At 42.0% G+C, this 19,223-nt stretch overlaps 1 protein-coding gene across 2 annotated transcripts in view; it reads right to left on the bottom strand.

The window, feature by feature from the left end:
* Itgb6 (integrin subunit beta 6) overlaps positions 1-10,414 on the bottom strand; it is a 69,927-nt gene extending 59,513 nt beyond the window's left edge. Inside the window, exons 1-5 of one of the 2 annotated variants that reach the window (XM_055600466.1) lie at positions 10,383-10,414; positions 10,094-10,169; positions 9,285-9,364; positions 6,159-6,363; positions 5,299-5,545 (exon numbers count right to left, since the gene is read on the bottom strand). In XM_055600466.1, coding sequence (XP_055456441.1) covers positions 5,299-5,545; positions 6,159-6,363; positions 9,285-9,364; positions 10,094-10,154 — 593 coding nt within the window. In that variant the 5' untranslated portion in view covers positions 10,155-10,169; positions 10,383-10,414. Of the gene's footprint in view, positions 1-5,298; positions 5,546-6,158; positions 6,364-9,284; positions 9,365-10,093; positions 10,298-10,382 lie in introns of those variants that run through there. The other variant, XM_055600465.1, reaches the window with a different exon arrangement.
* Between the last annotated feature and the right edge of the window lie 8,809 nt (positions 10,415-19,223).

Genomic DNA, 19,223 nt, shown 5'->3' with positions numbered 1-19,223 from the left:
TTTAAAAGTACTTTCAATATACAACTTGGGTGATAAATTTTTCCAGGAGGAAATAAAGCAGCAGCTTTAGCCAACAAGACTATATAGATCCTCTCAGAAGACCAAATACGTGATCACCCCTCAGGTCCCCACAAGCGGTGCACTGCGGTGCTCCAAGTCTCTGACAATGCTCAGGTGTTACCAATGGCACCTGGTACTAACTGAGCATTTAGCAAGGTCAAGTCGAATGCCCATGTTCATGACCTGACTTACTCCTTACAACCACTCTGTGAGACTAGAATCATGACCCTCAATATACTGAATTAAGAGGAGAAATGACACACCTACGGCTGTGTTAGGAATGACTGCCGAGTCAAGCCTTCATCCAGAGCTGACTTTGGAGCCCATGTTGTCATCCAATGTGGCTGTCCACTAAAGAACTTCAGTTCCTTACAGACTGGGTCCAGATCCCCCACCCCTGGATATTTCCACACTTAGCATACTGCTTGAGACTCTGTAATTTTTTTTAAACAAACAAATGACTGAAAAACTGCATGAATGAAGGCCAGGTATGTTTGCTTATGCCAATGATCTCAGTACGTGGGCTGAGGCAAATAGGTTGCTGTCTTTTGAAGGCCAGCCATGCTCCATGGCAAGTTCAAGGCCAGTCTTGACGATAGTGTGAGACCCCATCTCAAACAAACAAAACAAAAGAGTGCTGAAATTAAATACATACCTGAGCTAAATAAAGAGCCAACCTGCCTTTATTTTTCTAGAAGCTTACTTAAGGACTAGATTTCTTTGCTAGTTCAAGATGGTACCTCCCAAATTAGCCAAATCATCTAACGTTGTTAATTGTAATTGTTTCTCTGGTAACATTCTATACTCATTGTTTTCCTATTGTATGTCAAATTGCTACATCTTGTCTAACCTGAGACAGGAAGAATGGTGCAGAAGCACTTGGTCCTGACTGAACCGCCCTCGGTTAGACTACACTGGAGCCTGTTGCAGGAGGTTATGTGATATACCAAATAATTACATGCAAGCTTCAGGCAGGTACAGAGTTCTTTACTTTACCAGAGAAAAAGCCAGAAGCAAAAGGGATGCTTTTATTTAAATGAGATGATTTTTTTTAACAGATTTATTTACCTTTACAGATGGCTCTGATAAAAAGCACCAATATTACTACTTATTGTTTGGCATTTTTAAAGAATGCATTTGAGTCATTATTACTCTTCCTAGATATCTACATGTCTCATGTTACAGGAATTTCTAGAAGCCACCTAGTGTCTTTCTATCCAGCAACAGAATCCTGATTTTCAGGGATGAATGTCTTCTTTTCTTTTCCTGCTACCTATTGATATGTAAGCAAGATTTAGTGTAAAAATTGTAACCAAACATCTTAAATAAGGAAAATAACATTCAGCACACATTTGTAATTAAAGGGACAAATGTATCAAGGCAGGGATAGAAGGGACCTTTCTTACCTTATAAATGAAACTGAAAAACTCACTGGCTGACAATATAGCCAATGGTGAGACAGAAGCTTTCTTCTAAGACTCGTTAACATGACAAGGTTTTTCCTTTCCCAACATATTAATTAAAAACTGTGCTGGTGATCCTAGCCAACACAATAAAGCAAGAAAAGTAAAAAGAAGAATGGCTACTGAAGAAGAAGACGTTGCTATTCACAGATTATATGACTAGAAAATCAGAAGACTATAAAAGCAGGTTAGGATTAATAGAAAATTTGGGAAGGTTTCAGGACAAAAATGAACATTCAAAATAAGTTGCATTTTGATAAATTACTATTGAAAACTGAGAATTTAAAAATTTCAAGGAATAGGTGATGTAAAGAAAGAAGAAAGTAAGGTTAAAAAAAGTTTGGTTTTGTTTTTCACTAGAAACAGTGAAGTGGTTTTCAGAGACATTTAACAAGAATCAAAGAAGTTCATGACCATAAGGCTTAAGGGTTTAAGAAGTCCATTTTCTCCAAACTGATCTTTTGCTTCATTACGGTCTCTTTCATAATCTCAACTTTTTTTTTTTTTTTGAGAAACTGAGAAATTGATTCTAAAATCTATGTGGAAATGCAAATGATCTAGGATAATCAAAAGAAGTACAAAGATGGAGATCTTACTCTCCTGACTTCTCTTTTGGTAAAGCTACTGTAAGCTGAGACATGTGTTTTGACATGACCTGGAGTCAAAGGATCTGTGAAGGAGAAATGACTATCTACACTCAGACTCACATGCAGCCAGTTGATTTCACATTGAGCTAATTCCCTGTGGAAAGTCTTGCTTAACCAACAGGTCTGTAATACCATCTATGTGGAAACAAAAGATGAGTCTCAATGTTTTTCATTCTCAACATAAAAGCTTATTTGGTTGTGAGCATCAGACTAATTGGAAGGCCTTTAACCTTAAAGTTTTTATAAGAAAATATAGAAGAAAATTTTCTCACCTTAGAGTAGGCCAGAGTCTCTCAGAACAACAACAAAAACAAAGTACAAATTTAAAATTGATATACTAATCTTAATCAAAAATGTAAAAAGAAACATTGTTAGTATAATAAAAATACAAGCTACAATCTAATAAAAATATCTGACGGACATATTGGACAAAGATCTTGTATTTAAAATACATAAAGAGGGGCAAGAGAGATGGCTCAGCAGTTAAGAGCACTTGCTGCTTTTGCAGAGGACACACGGTCAGTTACCAGCTCCCACATAGTGACTCAGAACCATCTGCAGCTCCGGTTCCAGGGGTTCTGACACCACCTTCTGGACTCTGAGGGCACTGAGTGCACAGATGTACCAAATACTCAAACACAGAAAATGAAAGAACCCTTGTAAAACAATATTAATGACATAATGAATTTTCTAAAATAGTTAAAATATTTGAAAAGATGTTTTTTAAAAAACTCAAAAGATAATTTCCAAAATAAGACATTAGCACCCATAAACACATGAAAAGATGTTCAACATCATTCATCAGTCAACACAAATTAAAGCAACAGTGAGTCAGTGTTACAAACTCATCAGAATGCCTAAAATTCAAAGGACTGATTTTTCAATTTAGTACGTTGAATCCTACTAATGCCATCAGTCATTAACGATGGTGCAGATGGGAGCACGTGGAAACCTTTCAAACTCTTCTTAGAAATCAAAGGTGGCACATCTATATTGCAAAAGAGCCTGGTGGTTTCTTGAAAAAAAAAATGATTATCATATAATTCAGCAAATCTATTCTATGAATGCAAAAAAGAGCAATAAAAAATACAACTTTGTAAAGATTTATCTGCAAGTGGTTACACCAACATTGTTCACAACATCTAAAACATGGAAACCACCGAATTCTCCATCAGTGGAAGAACAAATAAAGAAAGTGTAGCAGATCCATAAAGGACCATGTGTTAAAACGAAGAGGAACAGACTGCTGATATGCACAACAAAATCATAAAGAAATCTAAAAGCATTTTATTGAACAAGAGAAGCCAGACACAAGGAATACGTACTACACATTCTTACATCTATATGAGAGCCAAGAACAGGCAAAGAAGAATCTAAATGATAGAAATCAGAAAGTAGATGCTTCCAAGGAAGCAGAATGGACTCTACTGGGTCATGAAGAATCCTTCTGAGGGGATGAAAGTCTGGTATGTTGATTATTTTGGGATATTCAATTACCCAAAACTCATCAAACAGAATTTTTGCTGTGAGCCTTTTTTTTTTTTTTTAAGAGCATAACAATTAGATCTTTATTGATCACCTATTTTCCTCCCCCGTTTACTTCCTGGAATGAAGACATGATTAGTATCCCAGCAGCCTTCTTGGACCATGAAGACAGAACCCAAGCACCATAATGGCTGAGCAGACAGCAGGAAAGCCTTGAATTCCTGCGTGTGGATCTGCTAAGTGAACCCTGAACTGCCTTTATCCCAACACCTCCATGGCGAAGAGGGAAAAATAATTCTCCTTTTAAGCCAGTGCCTGTTATTTGCAACTAAACACAATTCCTAAGAATTATAACCAGTAAGAATTTCCTTTCGGGGTAAAATTGTTTTGGGTTATATTAGATTACAGTTGAGAACTATACTACTTTTCTTTTTTCTTTTACTTTTTTATCTATCTATCTATCTATCTATCTATCTATCTATCTATCTATCTATCTATCTATTTGTTTGTTGGATGGTCAAGACAGGGTTTCTCTGTGTAGCCCTGGCTGTTGCTCTATAGACCAGGCTGTCCTCAAACTCAGATATCTGCTAGCCTCTGCCTCCCGAGTTCTAGAATAAAAAACATGTGTCACCACTGCCTGGCTTATGAGAACTATTTAAACTTCTAAACTGGTATAAAACCATTTGCTTCTTATAGATACTGCTCCTTTTGATGTATTAAAATATTAAATGCTAACATACATTTGGGAAAGTGTGTGTGTGTGTGTGTGTGTGTGTGTGTGTGTGTGTGATACATTGTAGTCAGAGGCTAAGGTTTTGAGCCAAATGGATCTTTTCAGAAGTCTTTACTCAGTCATGTGACCTTAGTCAAATTGCTGACCTCTCCAAGTCCCCTATCACTTCCTCTGAGTACAGGACAAACACAAGACCAGCTTGAGCCCACCATCATTCTAAGGATGGAATAAAATCACATACATGAAGCATTCAGCATAGAGCAAATGGTAGCTCCTTTTCAGTAGAAGAATATTAAATAATTTGATTTCGAACATGTCACTGACTGAACAGGTTGGCCATCACAATGCAATTTGCCCTCCACTATCACCTGAATAATACATGGTTTTAATGGCTGGTTATAGCATATTATAATAGAGCTACTGCCTCATTTCCTGTTAAATTTAATTGCAGTGAAGGCTACTGCTCTCAGGGATGAGTGAAAGCCACATTTCCCAAAGTGCGTCAGAGGAAGGTGCAAAAATTGTTATCTTGATAGAAAGACTCAGAAAAAAAAAAAGTGTAGGTTCGTGTCAAATAGCCCTAGGAAGTGGCAGTCACTGGAGATTGAAGATCTGTGAGGGCCCAGTGTGTCTGTGAAAGACAAACTCTCCTTGCCCACAGACAGGAAACCTAGTAGGCAACATCCTAACTTGCAAACCCCGCAAACGGTGCAGGGTCTGCAGGCTAGATCTATGGAGCGATGATGAATCCACACTGGCTGGAAACTCCCTAGGCCACAGAGAACTGGCGAGATCCAAACACGAGATGGAATGCCGGGGTGTTAACAAGCAGCTGGCACGGCTCGGCCCTGTGGATTCCATCTACACAAAGCAGTGCCCAGGGATGCCAGGGAGTTCACTCACTTACCTGCAAGGGTTGGTGATTTCCTCCGGTGTTGTCTTCATAAAAGGAGAAACGGGCTTTTCCACAAACGATCCGAAGCCCAGTCTGAAGTTGCTGGTTAATTTGGACATCTCCTTGGCAAGCCGGGAGCCCAGCTCTTTGATTGTGTTGAGGTCATCGTCCATGGAGGCAGAGAGGTCCATGAGGTAATATAGATCTACTGGGTAATCTTCCGTCTGGCGGACCTGAACTTGCAGAGTCTGCTCAGCGCCTGCAATGCCCAGTGAGGGAGGCAAATCAAGAAACACAGCACTTTTGTTTTTTGTTTTTGTTTTTGTAACTAACCAATCTTGAGCTGGCTGGTTGGTTTATTTCAGTGTGACCTTATTAAGATGCGGGCAATCTCAAGAACTGTGTGGTAGCATTTGTAAATGGACACACAATAAATAAATAAATAAATAGATAAATAGATAAATAAATAGATAGATAGATGGAAATCTCTCAGCAAAGAGTTCTGAAGGAGGTGTATGTTGGGATATTTTATATCTCCTTGGAAGAAGTAGCATCCATTTAGATGGAAGACAGCTGCCTTTCTGTGTGTGAAATTTTAGAAAAGGTGAACCAATTAAGGGACAGATAGGTCAACATTTCTAGCCCTTAAAGAAATGTGCAGCCGTGTGGTCGACATTTGAGTAATTCAGATGGTCGCCATCTGGGAAGCTGTCCTCAGCGACACGTTTAGAGCACTATGAAGAGAAGTGTTAGCAAGCGCCCCTTTCCTTCAGATTGGGAATCCCAATAACCAACCAACTATGTGTGATGGGGTGCCAGAGGAATTAGCCGACGGCAGGTCACAGACACAGCACTGGAAAATCACACTGTACCTGGCCTCAGTTTAAGAACCAAGCTTTGCGGAGCAATCTGAACAATGTCGGAACTATTCTGCTGTCGGCCCACGCTGAGAGGCTTATTTTGAAGTATTTCTACTTGGGAGACAGGGTTTTCAATGAAGGGTAATTGACATCCTTTGGCTAAAAGATTTGCTGGGGTGTCACACCTTTCGCCAACTCCAGACAGGTGGGTGAAATTCTAAAAGGGGGGAAAATAATAAAGAAGAGACAAATGTGCATTTCTTTATAAGATTCCAGAAATTATTTCTCTTATTTGTTTTGTGAGATGAGTACATGCTAGGTACCTATACCCCCACGTGACTGGTGGAGATTGGCAGATGGAGTTATGTGTCAGCTGAATAAGTAAAGAATTTAAGCAGCATTTTTTTTCCAGAAAAACTGGAGCCTCGTTATTACTATTATTATTATATTTAGTTGAATGTGTCTAACAGGTTTTGTTTTTTTTCAAAGCCCATGTCGTAAGGTTTCTTTAGTGACCTGAATGAATCTTTTAAATGGCTGACTTCCCAAAGTTGACATTTTCCTGTGAATTTATTTGTTCAGGATGAATGGCTGGTTCCTGGACTCCTAGGACTGAAAAGCTTTGTGTGTCTGTCACTAAACCCGGAAAGGTGTTTCCTGTGGGTTCCTAAAGAACAGGACACTTGACATTTCCTAGTCTGGCACTCTGCTATTTTTTTTTTTTTTTTTTTTTTTTTAGCTGATGTGTTCCATTCAATTACAGCATCATTCCACTGAAATTGACCTCTCAAGGACTTTAAGCTCAGTGTCTTAAAGGATTCTAGTTCAAGGTCTTTTAGAGCCACCACCCCAACCCCCAAAACCCCGGGCCCTGCCACAGTCTCAGAGGCTGAAAGAGAAGATGTCTGCAATCTATCTGGGTGTGTGTGTGTGTGTGTGTGTGTGTGTGTGTGTGTGTGTTTGTGCATGAGTGTGCTCATGGGAGCCAGTTTAGTGCCTACTGAGAACCAAACTAAACTTCATATTTTTCCTCACCCCTTAGGATTCTAAGCCATTCCAGCTATTTTGACCAGCCAGGAAAGTTACATTTCTTCTGAAACTGACTTTTGAAAACACAATGTGTTACCTGCCAATCAGGCCTATGCAGATTTGCAACTGTAATCTGGGCATGGCAAAGTCTGCAACTTCCCACGATGTAACAAAGGCAAAGCCTGGCTGGGCAAGGCCTCAGCACCCTTCCCAACACGGTGCAGTGGCTGTCAGCCGTGCTCAGGCTTTGCCGAAAGAATGGAGGCGGTGTTAACTGCAGAAGCAGTTTGTGTACACCCACGCTTTGTCCACCCTCTGCTCTGATGGCCACGGCTATCTGCCGCAGCTGATGTGCTAATGACTGCTTCTGTTATTGGAGAGGTCTCTGAGATTATTTGTCCTCTAAACTTGATCACTTGGCTAGCTACAACGAAAACTCTCAGTAACACCGTAGGAAGCACTTATTTATACTAAAAAATGAAGCTGATTATAAATTCTAGTGGGCTGAAGAGATAGCCCAACAGCTAAGAATGCTTACTGCTCTTCCAGAGGACCCGAGTTCAGTTCCCAGCACCCACGTCAAGAAACTCACAACTGTAACTCTAGTTCCAGGTGATCTGATTCCCTCTTCTGGCCTCCGTGAGTGCACCCACCCACCCACCCACACACACACACACACACACGTACAAGGTAAACAAAATTCTCAATTGATATAATTTTTTTTTGTCTCTTCCATGAAACTAATGTTGTCTTCCAGATGGTGTCCAAAGACTATATGGGTTAGCCCCTTGCTGACCACTCTCAATCCTGCATTTGTTTGCCCTTAAAAGAGTATAATTGCCTGGGATTTTATGTGTGGCTTATGCAGTTGAAGCAGCAGAGGGGGAGTGAGCTGGTTGTTGCTTTCTTGTCTGTGAGGCGACCCTCCCCAGATACATAATAAATGTGGACTTTAGGTCCTAATACTTACATCCCAGTTCTGAGCCAGGCGTCTAGATTCCTTTCCCTTTGAGCATGCCACTTGGCTCTTGTCGGCATTTGTAAGCCTGGATTGGCACTTAGATTCTTTCCAGTGGGTGGGACATAAAATGCGAGAGCCTCCTTTCCTCAGCGTGACTCCCTCACAGGCTGCCCTCTGCATGGCTACTGCTCAGGCTGTGACTTGGTCTGTCTGAGTAGACAGCCCGCGTGGTCTCCACACCACCTCACACAGTTCTCACTCTGACCAGATGAAAGACTGTTCCTTTAGGGCAGTGGTCCCCAGCCTTCCTAATGCTGCCACCCTTTAATTCAGCTCCTCATCTTGCGGCAACCCCCCAACCATAAAACTGTTTCGTTGATACATCATAACTGTCATTTTGCTACTGTTATGAATCATACTGTAAATCGCTGTGTTTTCCGGTGATCTTACGCCACCCCTGTGAAAGGGTCATTCGACCCAGAAGGGGATTGCAACCTACAGGCTGAGAACCGCTGCTTTAGAACCTCGCTGTGCTCACTCAGTTCACAACCATGGAAAAGAATTGCCTGATTCATAGTTTTCCCTTCTGGGAAGGAGTACCCTGCAGAGACCCACAATGGATCTCAGGTCCCAGAACAGGAACAGAACTACGCTGCATCTGCTTCACTTTGGACAACACCTCCATGGCCAGTTATCCAGACAGAAGGTGACACCTGCAACCAGCTGGGAAGACTTTACAGTAAGAGAAGTAACCAGACGGCTGGCACCCCTTTAGTCTCAGCACTGGCCAGGCAGAGGCAGCCGTAATTCTGTGAGTTCCAGGCCAGCCTGCTCTATATAGTGAGCCCCGGGCCAGCCAGTGCTATGAGTGAGGCCCTGTCTCAAAAATAACAATAAAAAATTAATTAATTAGATAATTAGCTAGATTTAATAAAAGATCTTAAGTTGTTGTTTTTTTTGTTTGTTTGTTTTTAAATAATTTGACATCCATTCCTTCAGTAAGTTGTTTTCAAGGCATACACAAATACATTGGTCCACTGACACTCATGTTCTTTTATTGATCTTCTTCACTCATTCCGCCCCACGGAGAGGAGCGCTTTCATTGATGTGTAAAGGGTGTTAGAAACAGGGTGATAGGCAGTGGTTACCTCCTGGGAGCACCAGGCACAGTGAGGTCCGGAGAGCAAGCAGTCTGAGCAGGTTTCTGCAGCACCCCAGGCACAGTCACCTAAGGGCAAAGCCAGCAAGAGGCAGCAGTTAAAACACTCTCATTCATTCCGCTTAGGGTACAGACACTTCCAACCTGAGCAAAGCTATAACCGAAATTTACTGTAGAAAATTAATCATCCGAAGGCTAGCAACTCACATCCAAGTTTACGGTTTATGCCCATCACATTGGAAATATCTACACTGTGCAAACAGAAATTAGTTCTCCTCTGTCTTAGACCACGACAGTATCTAACAGCCCCGCAGCGGAGAATCATCCGGTTCATTCTCCTATTCAGCACCTGCCACTTAACTTCAGAACCATGTCGGCACTCATTAAAAATGTTTCTCTTATAAATTCAGCATTTCTGTTCCTGAACTCCATCCCCACTCTCCAAGCTCCTGAACTCCATCCCCACTCTCCTGAGTGGCCGGCCTTGTAGTACAACAAAATAGCAAAGCTTCCAAAGGTGACTATCGTACCAACGCTCAGACGTTCCATTGTGCAGTAAAGCTGTCTAATTCTCATTAAAACGCCTGTGCAACCTTTGTATTTATTTACCCAGCACCTAGAGCATTCGCTGGGGGAAATGCCCCGCGTCTGCCTATATAGTTTGTTAAAGCGTCTCGGTGGCAGGAGAGCCATCAGACAGATCAAATGAAAAATGACTGTAGGTCTGCTTTCTGACCCAAATGACAGTTTGTCAAGCATAGGACGAGAGTAAGATATACGGGAGAGCTTCGGTTTTACCTTGGACGCGATCATTCCTTCCTAGAAGTAGCAGGAACAGGCAGAACAGCTCAATCCCCATTCGGTTCAGTTTTCACTGTGCAGACAGATTAAAAATGAATTACCTTCAGGGTTACAAGACCAAAGCTGGAGGCCGTGAAAGTCTCTTTCTTGCAGTGTTTTTTTCTTTCTTTCTTTCTTTCTTTTTTTTTTTTTTTTAAAAAGTAAAACTACTCACACTGCTTTGAAAAGTAACCTGAGCTGTGAATTCAAAAGCTTTCATTAAGACTGAAATGAAAACAGAAGCTACCTGGACAGGCGAAGCAGAAAAGCTGTGTTTAAAGCAACCTCAACATGATTACTTCCTCATTCACCTTATAAGGAAGTCAGGTGTAAGGTGGGGAGACTCCTACAGGAGACATTTTTGTGTGTGTCAATTCTATTAGTCTAACTGTATCCCAGAGAAAATGAGTCTTCTCAGCGAAGTGGTGATCAATGAGCTGTCAAAAGGCCAATTGAAATGCATGGCATTCATCACAATTTTAATTTAACCCAGTAAGGATGTAAAACAAAATACCAGGACTTAAAGCTGAACGTAAGAAAGCTTAAAAAAAAAAAAAAAAACTGAAAATACCTGAGATTTTTGTTTTTCATGTTAGAGCCTCTTCAGAGACTTGAAATAAGCTCTGAAAAATATAAACATTATTTTACAGTCAAATTAGAAGTTAGACTAAGGAGAACAAAACAGTTTTCTTGTCTTTCAGATTATGTGAGATTTTTTTTCCCCCACAAGCATAGAATTCATATTTTTAAAAGTATATTAGAAACACAGTATGTGGTTATCAACTAGATCAAAATAAAGAGAGTCTTAGGGCAACAAGAGAAACAATTAAAAGAGAAATAATAGCAGCCAAGGTTCTGAAGCCATATCTCTAAAGCATCCCTCCAGGGTGGAGACCACGCAGAGCATTTGGTAGTCACAGAAAGGCCCTGTGCATCTCTTCAAGTACCAAGATCTCAAAGCAAACAAGCTGTAACCAGAAACCAAGGCTAAAAAGAAAAGAAAGGAAAGGTTCCTGGCATCTAGCTTGACACATAGGAATCATTTATTTGCTAAATAAAAGAGTGAACACCTCAAAACGTGCACAGTTGGGCAAATCTGTGAGGTTTGTTACCCCTTCCCCTGTACCCCCTTCTGCACGAGTTCAGTGGCGATTTGGGATTTGTAGAAACTGTGAGCAGGTAAGACTCAAATGGGCTGTCACTCTAAGCTATCTGACCTTAGACAGGCTCCTCTGTGTCTGGGCTCACGTCCTGGGAGACTATCTTTTGAAGGTATGTTTCCAGGCAAGCGTGAGAAACCTGTGAAGAGAAGAAAACAAATTATAGACTACTTGGATTTTTTTTTCCAGAAGCCTATATTCAGTTTTGAACTCTATCATATACAAAGCTCAGGGAGAAACCAGAAAGACTCCTGCAATGAGAATCCAGGTTAGGAGAAAATAACACGACATGTGGAATTCAGGGCTGCACTTGAAGAATGACAGAACCTTGACTTTCTGTGTCCATGATACTGCCTGCCTCCATCAGCAAGCAAGTGTTTTCTAAGCATTTACTTTGTGTCAAATTGTAGCAACAATTTTGGAATTTTGTTTTTCCTTAAAAAAAAAAAAAAAAACAAAAAAACACAGAAATAGGCCAGAGAGATGGCTCAGTGGTTAAGAGTGCTGTCTGTTCTTCCAAAGGATTTGGGTTCAATTCCCAGCACCCACATGGTAGCTCACAACTGTATGTAATGCCAATTCCAAAGGATCTGACACCTTCACACTAATGTACATAAAATAAAATTTAAAAAAAAAACAGAAATATTATAAGAATGTATTTTCATTTTAATCCCAGGTATGGGGATGTGGGGATACTTTGAACTGTCCACGGCAGCTAACTATGATTTCCCTGTGCTCTAGCAGAGACGTGGTTTTGCCAGATGCAATTAGTTTCTGTGATTGTGTGACATTTGGAATTCTGGGAACTTTTCAGAGGGTATGTAAATGATAGGACCCTGAAAGGCAGCATCAGTGGTTTTTGGTCATTTAGAGGGTTTGGTTGTGGTTTTTAGTAGTCGTGCTCAAGGAATAAACAAGAAGAAAGAAATTAGATTCAGGGATCTTTCTCTCTCTCTCTCTCTCATCTCTATCCTTCTTTCTCTCTTACCTAATGATAGAAGTGAAACTGGGTGGGAGAAAGAAGAAACCACAAAGTAGCAAAGCCCAGCTATATCAAATACATTTTAAAGGATATACTTTTATTTTTAATTGACATAATAATTTGATACATCCTTGAGGTAGAGTCGGGTGGTTTCAATGATTGTGTATAACGTGGCATATCTGTATATCACTGGCATATCTGTTACCCCAGACACATCATTTATCATACCAAAAATATATCATCTCTTCAGTGAATGTTCAAAATCCTCACTGATAGCTATTTTAAAATATTCAATAAATTATTGTCAACCAGAGTTGTCCTTCTGTGTTTTAGAACATTAGACATCATTCCTCCTCACAAACTATATACTGGTACCCATTAACCATCATCTCTCCATCCTCCCATCCTTTTCTGCCTACACTCTCCTATTTGATACTTCTTTGAGCCCAACTATTTACTTTCCATATATATATGAGTACATGTATTTATGTTTGTTTGTCTTTCCACTTCTGGCTTATTTCCCTTAACACTTTCCAATCTAGTCATATTGCTGTAAAGGACAGAATAAAAGTATGAAGTTTATAAACATCCAACTGGTGTCTCTGCACTGTACAGATCTCATTTTCTTTGAATATGGGCCTGGTAGTAAGACTTCTGAGTCATATGACAGGTTTTTGTTTGTTTGTTTAAAGCTTACATTTTCTAACGTTCTCTGTGTTCTCAATTTATTATTTATTTAGTGTGTGTGTGTGTGTGTGTGTGTGTGTGTGTGTGTGTGTGAACAAGTGCTGGTATATACATGTGATAGCATGAATTGAAGGTCAGCAGATAATTTTTTGGAAGTTGGTTCTTTGCTTCCTTCTTGTATTGCTGTGATTATAGATGTGTATACCCGATTACACCCAGCTTTCATGTGGATTCCAGGAATCAAAACCCGATTGTCACACTTCAGTGGCTGATGATGTCATCTGCTCGACTGTCTCCCCAGTGGGGTGGTTTCAGTTTTTGAGGAAACTGCTGCTTTTCCCCAATGCAGAAATTATTCTCTAAATTAAAAAGTATGTGTTATTTATTGTGTTGTGTAAGTGTTTGCCTGCATGTACATAAGTTTGCTGTGTGCCCACTATCTGCAGAACCCAGAAGAAGGTTTTGGCTTTCCTGGAACTGAAATTACAAACAGTTGTGAGCTGCCATGTGGGTCTAAGATCAAACCAAGGTCAAGAACAGCAAATGTTTTTAACTATTTAGCTATCTCTCTGGCCCTAGATATTATTCTCGAGGCAGAGTTTATATTAATAAAAGAAAAGAAATAAAACAGGGTTTTTATTCAGATAGCACATATTTTAGGCTGGGTCAATGAGGGAAGGGACAGACTCAGGCAGGGATCTGGGCTGTGGGTGGAAGATAAGATGGGTGTCTTCTATTTAGGGAGGTCAGGAGAGTCTTTCTGATTTTGCTATCTGGCAGAGTCCTATATGAGCCGGGAAGCTCAGCAAAGCACCCGAGCTTGAGAAAGCCTCACAATAGGTGCTTCTGAGGGAAAGGAGAAAGGCGTGGGGTGCGAGCATGATCCTGTCTAGAGGCGGAGGTCAGGATAGCTGCAAAACTGAACTTGAATTTTATTCTAAACAATTTTGAATCTCATTGGAAGGTTAGAACAAAAGGGGTGATATGGTTTCACTACTAGGATCCCTCTGGCCGGGTGGACGTTAGCACACCCCGCAGCAGGCGGTGTTCTCGGGGACAGAGATGGTGCAGGCTGGGACTAGGTCGTTGATGGTATGCGAGGGAAAGATGCGCCAGGATTCAGGCTATGTTTGAAAACGGACAGTGTTCAGGGGTTAAATGTAAATATAAAAGGAAGAAATGTAAAAGGAACTTTTATTCTCCTGAGGTAATTGTCATCTTGTAAGCTTACTACTGCTAACCTAGGCCTAGTCCTGGAAGCTTCTAGCCTCCGTACAATCTGACCTAGGCCTAGAATGTTTTCAGCCTTTGAGACTTACTGCTTAATAAGCTCACCCTTTCTTATTCTTACTGAGCTCTGGGCTGGCTGGTTCAATTCAGCAATTCTGGCTCAAACTCCTCTCCCAGCAAACTTATTCAATCTGCTGTCTCTCTTAGCCCCTGAATCACTCTGTTTAGCCTCAAACTAACTTCAGAAATCTGCTCTAGTTTGCTGGCTCCTTCTCATCCTCTGGCTCCTTCGGTCTTCAGCTGAGTTCTGACTCTGAAACCTGTATGACTCCCTGTTACTGTCCTGGTAAAACTGCCTCCTTTCTCTCTCTCCTTCTCTGTGTTGCTCCCTTGTTACCCTTTCCTCTATCTTCTCCTCATAGGTGGGTGTATCCTATTGTGTCAAATCTTCTCTGACCTTTTCTGCCACTCAATTAGGCATCACTTTCAAACATGGGTGCTTCCTTCTACAAACTAACTTTACCTTCATTGTTTGGGGTTAGAGGTGTGTACCACCACGCCTGGACCTAAGCTTTTCTTTATCTGAAAATTTCTCTATACCAGGCTGGCCTTGAATTTATATCTGCTTGCCTCTGTCTCCTGGATTCAGGGCATGTATGTATCCTAGCCGGATCACACAGACCTAGAAAGTCTTTGGATGTGATCTCTTGCCAGAACAGCCATGTTCTGAATTAAAACTCCTCTACAAGGAAACGTTTATGGCCTGAGATACTGAGTGGCAGGGCTTTTGATGCCTGAGAGGTTAGCAAGGGAAAATTGCAGTTTTCATATGGAAAATGAGCATCAAGAACAGGACATGTTTGAGATCCCAGGAGATGCCATGAATGCAGCAATATCTGCAACTTGGGGCAATATCAAAGTACAAACTGTAGACTCAGATATACCAACGTGGACCAACAGCCGTGGGGCTGAAACTATTCAAACACAGGCATCGGAATGAGATCTCCAAGGAAGTGAGCATGGGTGAGGAAGAGCCCTGAGAAACGGAGCCTGGCAGTGTGTAGCAGTCAGGAAAACATCACAGAATAAAGGAAACTGCTCTCTTATTCACGCTCCATCTTACCAGGGAGGAAGCGTGTTTGTTAAAAAAAAAAAAAAAAAAGCTGGGTGTCTCTCACGTTTCCACACCTCTTGCATACAGAGGCGATGGCAGCCTTTGTGCTGGACTCCAAGAATGTTTATAACATGAGCAGCCTTTGAAAGGAGACGCGGAGTCTCTCCTGAAGGCCAGTAGAAAATTGCTTACGGCTTTGCAAGCTCCAGATCAAGGGGCAGGTGTGCTTATACCTTGCACCATCAGCAAGAGAGAGCAGGCGTGCTTGCTGACTGCCCGTTACGAAAGGCTCGAGTCCCCTAACTCAGGCCTCCTGTCTCAGAGCCTAGCCTACTCCATCTGCAGCATCTCCTCCTTTTGTGTCATCCTGGGAGAACTGAGGTTGGGAGACGGATGAAAGAAAGCTCTGACCCTGTGGCCGCTGCTACGGCTGTAAATGACAAAGCCCTTTATCTCCGACACAAGCGGAACGGAGCGTGTCTCAGTCAGTACCCACAACAACCTTGGCAGCACATTGAAACCCCAGAGGCCCTTCAGCCCTTCCTGGTTTGTGACAGTCTCGTCAAGTCACGTCTCTTTCTTCAGACTGAGCATGTAACTTTCCAACATCGCTTTGGGAGAAAAGGTCTTGCGTCCACAAGTTTGACCCACATGACTTAGACTGAACAGTGCTGCCTGCCTCCAGAGGCATGCAGGCTCCAGAGCTGTCTACCCAGCAACCTCTCTGGCTGCCAGTGTCAGTCGCTGCGGACGAACTGGCACCGTGGGCGTCTGCACAGCTTTCCAGCTGTCCTCTTCCTAGAATCTCTGCTGGGGTTCTATCTGCCACCAAACACCTCCTCGTCATCCCGGGAGGATGACTGCTCTTCAGCCTCTTTTATGGCAAAGAGAACTCTAGTGACTGCTCTTGCAAACAGGGATGTGGATGTGGGTGGTGCCTGGGAACCGGATGCAGGCAGCAAGGTCCTGGGAAAACCCACTTGTGTGGGTTTTTTGTTTTGTTTGGTTTGGTTTTGGTTTTTCGAGACAGGGTTTCTCTGTGTAGCCTTGACTGTCTTGGACTTACTTTGTAGACCAGGCTGGCCTTGAACTCACAGAGATCATCTGCCTCTGCCTCCCTGAAGGCTGGAATTACAGGTGTGTGCCATTGTGTCCGGCTTGAATTGGACTTTCAGTGTATTATTTCCTGTAAATACTTCCACTCCAGTCAGGAGACTTGCAGTTACCCCAGGACATTACTTTTATGTTCCCACAGTAACCCTCTATTGTTTATGCTGCCTCCTTGGCCCCTACTGCCGGCAGGCCCTTGTCTGTCTCTCACACACCCAGCTTCGCTTACTGCTCTTGGTCTCTGACATTCTCATTTTCCATAGATATTCCAGGATATCCCTTTCCACTGCTTGCACTTCTCTGAATACTGCCCTCTCTCCCTCACTGGACTGTGGGTTTTTTCCCCCCAAGGCATTAATTTACACAATGAACATTTATTGAATTCTTACTATGCAGCAGCAAGGAACTGCATCTAGCTAATTTTTTGTTGTTGTTCCCAGTGGGCATCACAATGCATGGCACTTCATAAGTAGACAGTTATGTTTATTGGGCAGAATACTGAAATGTAAGCTTTCATTGCCTAGTATTTCACCTGCGACAGGGCAATTACTCAAGAAGTAGAGAGTAAATAGATGAGCAAATGAAAAAAAAAAACTGTTTGGGAGGGTACAGAAGAGAATCGGAGAAAGGAAAATTATGCTCCCTGCAGGGGTTGAATGAAAGCTGAAAGAAGGCTTCGTATGCAGGGTACATGAGGAAAGAGGAACCGAAGAGAAAATGAAAAGTATAATGGAGAACAAGAAAATATCCCTTCCACTGTCTCCACATTGATACTGCTCTGAATAGGATATTCAGAGCGGTAAGGTACAGGGAAGGTCTGGTCCTGCTTCCTGAAGATGCAGAACCCAATGTCCCGTCTGAGAAGGGAGGGGAAGCAGCCCTCCCTGATCGTCCCACACCAGCACAGAATTCTTTCTTGACCCAGACCTTACAGTTCAGGTGAGAGTCTTGTTTTGTTTTTTTTAATTGTGGTAAAAAAAAAAAAAAAAAAAAAAAGAAAAGAAAAAAAGAACATACAGGGCAAACAAGTTGCCATTTGAAACATTTCTAAGTATATACCCAGTGGCAATTACTATATATTATTAATTATAATATGGTCCAGTGGCATCAATTACATTTCACAAGCTTCCAGTTCTTACCGAAATCTGCTTCAAGACCTTTTTCATCACTCTTACCCATTAAATGATAACGGCATTTCTCTGCCCCATCTCTTACTGACTACCATTCTGTTGTCCATCTCTCTGCATTTAACTATTCAAGAGTCGCTCTGTGGAATTGTTTGTCTTTTTGTGACTGCCTTATTTTTACTTAGCAAAATGTCTTGGCATTTCGTCTACGTTACAGCCTGTGCCAGCATTCCAGTCCCTTTGAAGGCTGAGAAGTCTTCTGTTGTGTGGATGTAAAACATTTTATCGACCCATTTAGCTGGAAATAGAGATTTAGGCAGTTTCTAGCTTTTGGCCCTTGTGAACAGTGGTGCTGTGAACGATAGTGTCCAAGTACCGGGAGAGTCCAGAGCCTACTTTAACTTTCTGACGCTTGTGCTCAGGGGAACTTGGGTGCAGCAGAGAGAATTTAATGTTGGCTCTAGGGAGCTTGGGATCAGACTGCAGCCTTGCCAAGTCCTGCTGTTGGTCAGCAGGGATGGTGGTTGTCGCTCAGCACTTTAGTTTCTAGAAATGAGCTAATAATAACTTTCACCTGTCAGGATTTCGAGGCAGATTGAATTATACTGATTTGAGATGAATCCAGACCTTGATAGGGGCTAAGGTTATGGAGCTTCAAGTGTATGTTTATTACAGTAAGACAAAAAAAGTCTCGGCAAGATGTCGGAGGCTTGGAGGTTCCAGCGCTCTTGCTCGCTGTGTGTCCTCCTTCACATCACCTCAGGCGGTTCACCAGAAACCTCTCCCTAGGATCGGCCCCTTTCCACGTGGAGCCACTTGCAGCTCCCAGTAACTCCAGGGGACTGTGAAAACTGGCAGGCTGAGCTCAGACTTCATCCATTTCATGGTAATCCCCATCTGCTTCACTCAGGGACCATGCCTACCTTAGCCAGTGTCACTGAATGCTTACCACGTACCAGAAAGACACTGCTGCACATTTCATTAGTTTGCTTGATTTCACACACACACACACACACACACACACACCCCACAGAGGTGATTTTATCCCCATTTATCACATAAAGAGACTGAGACTGGGAAAGCTATACAAACAAGAGCTTGAAGATGAATCAATGCCCCCCCCCGACCCCCGAGCTCAGATTCACTAGAGATAGACTTTTGTGGACTCATGACAGAAATCACAAGAAGAGATGTCAACAAGAAAATACGGCTGCAAAAGAATTGTAAAATCACCCCTCTGGCCAGGCTGTAGTGGAGCACACCATTAACCCCAGCACTTGAGAGGCAGAGGCAGGTGGAACTCTATGAATTCAAGGCCAGCCTGGTCTACAAAGTGAGTACAGGACAGCCAAAGTTACAGAGAGGAACCCTGCTTAGAAAACCAGGAAAAAAAAAAAAAAAAGAAAGAAAGAAAAAGAAAAAGCACCTCTAGGTCTTTAGGTTTCTTATTCTGCTGTGGCTTAAACTGTTTCCATCTGTTTTCCGCTTTCATCTTGTGGGCCATTTACATTGCTGAAAATGAGACAAAGATACCATCCTGGACGGCACGCTCCTTCTTATTCCTTATTCCTTCTCTGTTTGACGTTTAGCTTAAACCACTTGAACAAAACGAAATGTGTTTCTTGGCCCTTTAGGGGAAGCGGCAGTCACTGGTGGACAGCCAGGCACTGAGTGTGGC

This window comes from Psammomys obesus, unplaced genomic scaffold (assembly GCF_907164565.1).
Source record: "Psammomys obesus unplaced genomic scaffold, mPsaObe1.curated_primary_1811, whole genome shotgun sequence".
Lineage (NCBI taxonomy): Eukaryota > Metazoa > Chordata > Mammalia > Rodentia > Muridae > Psammomys > Psammomys obesus.
Note: the sequence above shows the minus strand (reverse complement) of the source record. Positions and strands in the feature narration are given on the sequence as shown.